Source organism: Conger conger, chromosome 14 (genome assembly GCF_963514075.1).
Source record: "Conger conger chromosome 14, fConCon1.1, whole genome shotgun sequence".
In the NCBI taxonomy this organism is placed as follows: Eukaryota; Metazoa; Chordata; class Actinopteri; order Anguilliformes; family Congridae; genus Conger; species Conger conger.
This window is the reverse complement of record NC_083773.1, coordinates 2359868-2369654: the sequence shown is the minus strand read 5'-3', so window position 1 is coordinate 2369654 and position 9787 is coordinate 2359868. Positions and strand designations below refer to the sequence as shown.

The 9787-nt window shown below is 43.0% G+C and overlaps 1 protein-coding gene and 1 long non-coding RNA gene across 2 annotated transcripts in view; one reads left to right on the top strand and one right to left on the bottom strand.

Annotated features, from left to right (window-relative positions):
- LOC133109589 (uncharacterized) overlaps window positions 1-4470 on the bottom strand; it is a 187890-nt gene extending 183420 nt beyond the window's left edge. Inside the window, exon 1 of the long non-coding RNA XR_009704752.1 lies at window positions 4452-4470. This is a non-coding gene — a long non-coding RNA (uncharacterized LOC133109589). The remainder of the gene's footprint in view (window positions 1-4451) is intronic.
- Window positions 4471-6214: 1744 nt separating this feature from the next.
- LOC133110061 (dehydrogenase/reductase SDR family member 7B-like) lies at window positions 6215-9723 on the top strand. The gene is made up of 3 exons (XM_061219928.1): window positions 6215-6330; window positions 8175-8191; window positions 8855-9723. Exons 1-3 carry the CDS (start codon window positions 6215-6217, stop codon window positions 9721-9723), a joined length of 1002 nt encoding a protein of 333 aa, XP_061075912.1.
- Window positions 9724-9787: the final 64 nt, after the last annotated feature.

Here is a 9787-nt window from a genome sequence, read left to right as displayed (position 1 = left end):
CCTTCACACCAGATTACAAGAGCCGTGCGTCCCCCGACCCTTTAATGGACAGAAACTTGCTGGCCTCGCAGCTTAGAACTATCACAGATGCACCACGCCGCCGATCGGTCGGTCTTTAGCCACCATTTCCCCCTGAGTATTCAGTTGTAATTTAGGCTGAAAAGGTACAAGATGAATTAGAGTCATGGAGATCACGCAAGTTACAAACAAAATAGCTTATTCGCAGACAGGTAGGTTATTAGCTTTAGAATATCACAATCAATTACAAAATTAAGAATAGAGATAGTGTAAATAATCATACCTAGCCTGCTTGGACTACACACAAACACAGAGTATAGAATATGCCGTGTGGAAAGTTGAATACGATCTTCCGCTGCTACACATACATACATACATACATACATACACATTACATTACATTATTGGCATTTAGCAGACGCTCTTATCCAGAGCGACGTACAGTTGATCAGACTAAGCAGGAGACAATCCTCCCCTGGAGCAATGCAGGGTTAAGGGCCTTGCTCAAGGGCCCAACGGCTGTGCGGATCTTATTGTGGCTACACCGGGATTAGAACCACCGACCTTGGGTGTCCCAGTCATTTACCGTAACCACTACGCTACAGGCCGCCCCTGCACAAGACATGTTGTGTGTGAAGTTGAATACGATCTTCCTGATACTTACATACACGTACAATATGCTGTGTGGGAAGTCGAATACGATCTTCCCAGATTGGTCTGTCTCCCTTGCTTTTATGCCAAATCATACATTTGGAACCTGGTGGCAGTAGGGCTGGGTATCGTTCCAAAAAATTTGATACCGGTACCGATACCGGTACCTGAGTTTCGATACCGGTACCAAAACGATACTTTTTTCGATACCTATGTAAATAAAAGCACATTTCGTAATGCAAAAGCCTGAAAATTTACTATTATGCAAGTCTTTTTACATTAGTTTTTCCAAATAGAAAGAGTCCAAATGTTATTCATTTTAAGTGTGAAATGTTCATTGTTTCTTTTTCACTTGAACAACTATTAAACTACTAAATTAACTATTAAATATTTAATTAGAACTGCAAAACATGCACAAGTGAAAGTGCAAAAGTACTTGTAAATAAACAAAGTATGTGCATTTATGCAGTTTAAGAATAAAAAAGGCAATAGAAAGTACTTTGAAATTAAATAAAACCAATGTGCCAAATGCAATGTTAAATAGAAAATAAAATTACTATAGAATGGATATTGTAAAACCAAAACAGTGAAGTCTCAGGTTAATGCCGTGCACGATTAAATGCTTCATTAAATTGGAAGTGTTGCTACTTTCTTATTGCAAATATTGCATTTCACAACATCTTCCGTTTTTGTGAAATGTAGCCAGACCTTGGACCGTTGTTGTGACAATTTTTCACTCCGTTAAGTTTACCTCAGATGCGGTCCCGTGATGTGTACATTAGCTGAAGTGTCGCATTGGACGCATTTGTTTTTCCACCCTCAGTCAGTCGCTACCTAGCGATCCAATCAGCGGCCACGTTCGATTTTAGAACAGATATGGTGATTGGATGAGAGACGAATTAAAACCTCATGGCAACAAAGGGCAACCAATCAGCAAGCCGGATCAACGAGCATTAGGGGAGTGTCTTTTCCTTGTTTTAAATGCCACAGACACGCATGGTTTTCACCTCGCGTATCCGAGAATACACTCTCTGGTGCATTGCTCGATGCGAATGGTTGGCAAATGCTAAACGCTGGGGCAGACCGAGTGCTACGACGTGTATTGTGCTTATTTGTGTCACTTTATGGGGTCATAAATGGGGTCGATACCCCCGTGAGTCAAAGTGACCCGTCGACGGTTCACTTTCGCCCCCTACTGGTTCAAGATATATACTTTACATATAAAAAAAAAGTCAAGTACCGAAAGTTGGCACCAAATGTTTTGACATATTTCGGTGCTCGGTAGTACCGAAGTGATTCGGTCGGTGCCAAACAAGTACCGACCTTCGATACCCAGCCCTAGGTGGCAGTGCCATAAATCAACCTGGAGGGGTGGTCAAATCTTAGACCCCCACCAGGGGGTTGTTAAGTAGGGAAAATGAGATGATTACCAAGAGAGGACATGCAGGTTTTCCCTTGAGTTACTGAAACTATAGTTTATTAAATTCCATTTGGTATGAAATTTATCTCATCCGATTCCTTGATTTTATCAGATCACATCCATACCAAACAGATTACCCTTATGTTTTATTATGTTGCAGTTATCATGAAACTTCCCTCCTGATTATCCATTTTACATGCAATTCCTGTTACCATTACATAAGACTTAATGCAAAAATACAAGGATCACATGGGCAATGTTTTCAAGGTGTTACCGGGTCTTACTATCTTAATAGCAGTTTTGAATATTTAATCTAGGAGAGCAGTCACCGGTGTAATGACAGCAGTGCCCAAATGAGGGCACTGTGGCATTGTCCGGAGTCTTCCCCCTTGGAAGTGACCAGGTATGGGGTCACAGGGAGGTCACCAATGTTCAGGAGGATTCTTTTCCCATGACCCAACTGCCCTTGGACCACTCATACATCTTTCTCTTATCTTTGCCCGAAACTCCACAAATCTAGTTTAAACAACATTGAAACCCCAGCTCTCAGGCCCCTCACAAATGGCAGCCCTTCCTGACCTTAACCACTATGCTACAGGCCGCCCCATCATGAATGCTATGAATGCTGTAGTTGGGAGTTTTCATGATAACTGCATTATGCTGTAAATATGTATTACTCATGGTAATATACCTTTTCAATAAACCTGATTTGGGTGAATGAAAGGAAAGGAGACACCCCAGACTGTTTGGTTTCTTCTCCTTATCTCCGAAATCCAGGCCTTAGTTCTTGACCCTAAAAGTGAGTCACCCATCTATAATTTACAGCCAGGCCCACCAGGCAGGGGGCTAAAACACATGGCTTCTACAGAGACCGCTTTTGCCCAGTTTCCCCTCGGCTCCTGAATGGTTATGCTATCAAAGGTAGACTGTTACAAAAACTAGACCATTACACCAGTCGCACTGAACCAATCAGAATAACACCAAACATTATTATATTCTGACCTGGGATTATCATGAAACATCTTTATACCATCTCCAATATTCCTGTGCTCTAACCTGTCAGGAATGTGAGAAAAGGGGGGCCCCCAGGGCCCAAGAAGGTGCCTCTAAGAATCCTTCTCTAGCTCTCCCCCACAGGCATGTGCCAACGGTGGGGGCTAACAATGTATGCTCCAGGAGGGGGAAGTCAGCAAGCTGACCAGCACATGAGACCAAATGTTACTTATGACTGGCTTACAATTCAATGTTTCCATTGATTTTTATTACATCCGATAGTACGCCAGACAACCACAGAATAGTGTATTAACATCAGTGGTCCAAAGAACACAATAGGAAAAGCTAAATACTTAATTTAGTCAGCTCACATGTCACAGCAAGTTTATTGCCATCTGTGGTATGCTTCTATTCTGTGACAGTACCGGCACGAATGGTATACTAAAGGAGTAAATGACTGAAAGACCAAAATCACCTAGCCCTAATTGACCTCAATAATCACATTCTGAATACCCACTTAAAATGTTTGTTAACTTCAATATCATACCACTGCAAATCTGATTACAAATTTCAAATGAAATACTTTTACAGAAAAAAAATAAAATTGCTATGGATTCTCAACAGTATTCCTAAAATGATATACTGCACTCTCAGAAGCAAAGGTTCCAAAAGGCTGCTCCACCAGGGAATCCTATTGCGTAGATATATATATGATTTTGTGGCAGATAGTTAATTTTGTTGGCAAGTAGACATGTTTGTAAGCAAGCAAGTACAGCGAGTGAGGCGCTTCAATAAGCACCCTCCTGTTCCCCTCGGGATGAATCACCCCTTTGGGGCAAGTTACTGCATCGCTGTGCATTTACCTTTGCTTATATCATGGGTTCGATGAATACTCGACTGTGGTCAAATAACCGTGTGTATATACTGTACCATTATTATACCAAGTAAACCATCAGAACTCTTCTCACTTTCATACCATAATAGCTGTTAAAACAATGGCCAAGATTTCTTTTTCCTACTTATTCAAACAGTTCCAAATTTTACAACAAATGGGCATGGCGCCTGATTTGTGAGACTACAGACATTGAATTTCTGGTCTATTGATAAGCAAATACAGTACAATCAGACTTCTGGTTGGGATGGGAACTTCATCCCAGATGTGTGCATATGATGAGAACCACAGGGCTCACCCCAGTTTGTTCCTTACTCTCTCTCTCTCTCACACACACACACACACAATATATATATTTTCAATTTCCACAAGAGATCAAAAACTCAGATTTAATCTAAAAATCAGCCGCTGGATGTCATGTTCAAGCATCACAATTACTCAGAAGAAATGGGCTGTTCCAAGTCAAAATTTACTTACTTTTGAATAAATCTTCAATACATCTTTGAAGGAGAGCTGTACTACAATACAAGCTAGAAGAGCACTGGAGTTGACTATTGAAGGCACATCAAACCCAACTCTGCAGTAAATGTCAGAGCACGCCCTGACAAACAGAAAAGCTCTGAGTGAGCAGCTGCATCAGTATTTCATCTTCATAGACCCACCCTATGGATCAAGTGCACCAGTTTTATTAAACGTGTGTAACCACTTCTGAATGTTAGTTTCCAATCTATTTTTGACCATATCATATCTCAAAGGGAATAGAGATCTTTGTATCATGACAAATTATGTATGTATCAAAATAGGTCACTGCTGGATCCATGCTGGCTAAATTATTATAAGTATAAGGGCATACTGTACTTTTGAAACTTAAATTTGCCTTTCACAAAGTCAAAGGATGGTTACCGAACTCAATAACTGCTGTTAAAGACAATGGGTCTCATTCACAAAAAAATGCGTAAGATCAGATTTGAATATTAGCTGTGCTCACTAACATTTCCACAAACATTTTGCCATTTATCTTTTTTATCTGAATTTGTCCTTTGGTAAGATCAAAATCTACATCCGTCTGGAAAAACACAAATGCATGTGGATAAAATGTTTCTAATTACAATGTTTTATTATTATTGCAGTCATTTACAAATACTGTGACATAGCACGGCTGCTACACATCTGTCAGTCAACTGTTGTTATATTTTTACATGATTTTGTATAATTTCAGCACTGTTGGAGAATGTTTGCAAAGTTTACATTTGGTTTTATTGTCTGATATCTGCTCAAAGATATCAAAGACTAAGGGCTCCATTCTCCAGCCGACGTCTAGCGTCTTGCGAGCTGGTCGATTTTCAAACACTGGGTACGGTATTTAGTTCACCCATCTGTAATGAGAAAAATGGCATAACGTAACTTGAACAATCCAAATGCTTAATCAGCCAATCATGTGGCAGCAACTAAATGCATACAATCATGCAGACATGGTCAAGAGGTTCAGCCGTTTCTCAGAGCAAATGTCAGAATGTGGAAGAAATGTGATCTAAGTGACTATCATCATGGATTGATTGTTGGTGGCAGACAGGGTGGTTTGAACTGCTGATCTCCTGGGATTCATACACTCAACAATCTCTAGAGTAAATGGTGCGAAAAACAAAAAAACATCCATTGAGCAGCAGTTCTGTGGGCAATGAGAGAGGTCAGAGGAGAAGAGCCAGACTGGTCTAAGCTGCCAGGAAGGTGACAGTAATGCAAATAACCACATATTACAACAGTGGTATGCAGAAGAGCATCTCTGAACACAAAATGCATCAAACCTTTGGTTACAGAAGCAGAAGACAAAGTATAAAAATAAGTCAAATAAATACCTAATAAAGTGCTCACAGAGTGTTTGTCTGGCAAAGATGAGGATGAGGGGAACATTACTGGAACTGTGACAGATGTTTTGAGATGTTTTGCTGGTTTTTGAGAAAGGTGATGAACAAGATAGAGAAAGACTGTCCTGTTTGCCCAAACATATCACAAATTTGGTGCATGATAAAACATTAGTTAAAGTTGGGTTTAAAAACATAAATAATTATAACCCATTTTTTCATCTTGATTTTTCATGGGTTGCATTTTGAAGGGTGAATGAAGCACATGTTGGTTGTGCTTGTGTCAGCTCAACTCTTTAGTGCTTTGAGGTGTCGACACTCTGGAAATTTGTTGATGGAACCTGCACCCAGTTTTATTTCATGGTAAACATCTAAGACATGCAACTGTCCTGCAACAGTACACCAGTGACATTTCACGGCTTCTCCTCAGCTAAACCAGGCTCCTTCCTGGTGCCAGGACCCTTTAACAACATGGATTTGGCCCAGCTTAAATAGTAAGGAAATGTCGGGACTTTCTCACATGAAGTAATGTCCTACATTTGAAATCCAGTTCTGGTTTTCAAATTAGTGTGAATACAGATAATTTGATCCAATGTGTGATATACCCAAGCACATGTAGTCTTTTGCACTGTAACAAAGGTATCAAAACAAAATAACAAAATAAATGGTAATTACTAGGTACGCATAGATACACCTATATATTATCTGTGAATTTGGGTCTGCTTACAGTAGGTTAGTTTGCATGGTAACTTCATGTTGACTTTGCCCAAAATTCCCATTACTCTGCGGAACCCAGATGCTGGATATTCTTGCTCCGGCTGCTGTCATTCCAGTGCCTCGAGCTGGGCAGTTTCACCAAATGGTCTAATGTTACAACCGAAAAACTAGAGAGGGACTAAGGGTCTTAAATGGGTTTTTTTTTTTTTATACGGTGATTTACTATAATTTGTATCATTTTACTCTTTACCTAATAGGCTAATTACATTATGACATTCATAATGTTATTCATAATGTTGTATTATTTCAATGTGAGTCATTGACATGACTGAATATTTCTGATCTGGCTATAGAGTCTATGTGACAATGTTTGGCAGGCGCTCACATAAGAGGAACATGAGAATTAACTAAATCTAAAGACTAGTAACTATACACATACTTAAAAAATGGTCCTATGGTGTATTAAGTGTTACCTGAGGTAACTGCACCCTAACAAGTGATGTCCTGTATCAGTGTGGCAATAGTCTGCAAATTCCAATGGCATCTATCAGGTATGGAGAACAACAGTCCCAGTAGCGAGACCAAGGTGTTTAGTTCAAAGTCTTTATTGTAGGATTGGAAGGTCAGACAGGCGGGGTTCAATAGGCAGTTTAAATACACTAGTAACAAAAGGGAAATGGCAATCAGGTGCGGGAAACAATCAGGAAGTGAAACACAGGCCAAAGAGAACTGAACAGAACTGACAGACATATTACATGATATGTTACAATGATGCCCAGTACTGTTCATTCATTGGCCTCACTGCATTCACATACACTGGACTGTTATGTAGTTGAATAAATGACGACTGGGTTGACCCATAGTCTCATACGTCAGTCTCTCTTGGTCTCCTCTCTCTTTGAGACCGTCGCACCTGTGTTTCCTCCTGTGCTGGGACTTGACTAACATCCTGGTCACTGGAATCAGTGGTATCCAACAGTTTCACAGTCTCTTGTTGTGCAGGTTCCTCCACCGCAGGCGTTCTAACTGGACTCTTACATTGGAACTCATCTACATCAGAATCTAGTGTGGGTTGGTTTCCAGTTTTTTGAGTAACACTTGGTACTGACCTCCAACCCATTTCCCTTGGATGGTGTCTGAACCTGTGAGATTAATAATAGTCCTCCCCCTCACCTGAGCTTCCTGTCTCTGATGTCTCCACTGCTACAAGCTCTCTGGTGGGCCGCCTTTGCCAATTCCTTCGCTTTTGTGAGGTAAACAGGAGCCGATTCCTCCAGAAGAAATTACACGGCATCAACATGTTGCAGTGAAGAATTCTACTTCTTCTCTGGTTTTACCTCATGAACTGGGCTATCCTCCCCTTTCTGCGTCACAACAATGTGTACCTTTTCTTCCCAGTAGGAACACAATTTCCCAGGTCCTCCACGTTCTGACATATTCCTCACCTGGACCCTGTCACCAGCTGAAAAAACAGAACTTGGTCTTTTGTAGTCACAATATGCTTTACCTCTTGCCGCGGATTTCAGGATCGACCTGGATGCAATGTCATATGCCTCCCTCATCTGTTGCTGCCACCTCTTGGCATACTCCTGGTGTGTTTTTGCCTCCTCTTTCTTTACAGCAAAATTACATCAATTGGTAAGCGAGGTGCACTTCCAAATCACAGATAAAAAGGTGCATTGGCAAAAAACCAATGGCGTCGCTTGTTGTGCAACTGTAGGCATGAATGACTGTGATTAAATATTCACTCCAATTTGTTTTCTTTTCTCATTCTAGCATTTTCAATATTGACAACAGGGTCCTATTAAACCTCTCTGCAGGATTTCCCTGTGGGTGGTAGGGAGTCGTTTTGGAATTTCCCATTCCTGTGTACTTTGGCTAATTTCTGAACAACTGGTTCTCAAATTCTTTTCCTTGATCATGGTGAATTTTGTGAGGAAATCCCAATTTTAAAGCAAACAGACTTTGGTTATGAAATGTTCAATGTCTCTGCAGTCGAGACTAATAGAATCTGTCTGTAACAAGATTCAAGACTTGCTCCACCCCTAAGTGTCCCATTTCCGAATGAAGATGCTTGTAAACAAGTTCCTTGTACTGTTCGGGCAGCACTATCTGGGTGCCAGTGGCTGTTTTCCGATTAAGCAGACCCTCCTGAGATATATGAAGCTTGTTCCACTCGGGTAACAGCGGTTTCACTTTTGCAGTTTCCTGACTCATTGTTTTTCTGTCTGGTTTCTCACCAGTCTGCTTAAGTTGTAACAGCCTAGTTATGGTGTTATCCTGACGCTGAGCTTGTAACAGTCGGTGTTACTTGCACCTTTGTTCTACTCTCTGGCTTCCCAATTAATTCTTGGGACTACCAGAGCGTGATTCCGTTCGCGCTGGGCGGTGCAGGAGTGCTGCTGCTCTACCAGCTGCCGCAGAGGGTCCGACAGAGGGCCTACATCCAGGATGCTGTGGTGGTCATCACCGGGGCCAGCTCTGGGCTGGGAAAAGAGTGCGCCCGGGTGTTCCACGCGGCAGGGGCCAGGCTCATTCTGTGCGGGCGGGATCACGCGCGGCTGCAGCAGCTGCTCCAGGAGCTGGGGGAGGCGGCAGACGGCAAATGGAAGATGTACAGCCCCAGCACCATGACCTTTGACCTGTCTGACACGGCGACGGTGGCCAGCGCAGCGGAGGAGATCCTGAAGTGTCACGACCACATGGACATCCTGATCAACAACGCTGGCATCAGCTACCACAGGACGGTCCTGACCACCCACGTGGACGTTCACAAAGAGGTCATGAGCATCAACTACGTTGGCCCGATCACCCTCACTCAAGCCATCCTGCCCTCCATGGTCCAGAGGCGGAGCGGACACGTTGTGGTCATCAGCAGCGTCCAGGGCAAGATCGCCATCCCTTTCAGATCAGCCTACGCAGCCTCCAAACACACCACCCAGGCGGACGCCACCCAGGACGCCACCCAGGACAAGACCACGGCGGAGGGGCGGGACCCGCGGGAGGTGGCAGAGGCCGTGCTGAGGGCCGTCGGAGGCAGGAAGGCGGACGTCCTGCTGGCCGGGCTGCTGCCCACCCTGGCCGTGAACATCCGAACCCTGTGCCCCGCGCTCTTCTTCAGGCTCATGGCCTCCCGCGCCCAGAAGGAGCGAAGGCCGAAAGAGGACTGAGAGCTCGGCCCCGCCCCTTCACGCTCAAGCCAGAAGGGGCGGCCCGCAGCCTAGTGGTTGAGGT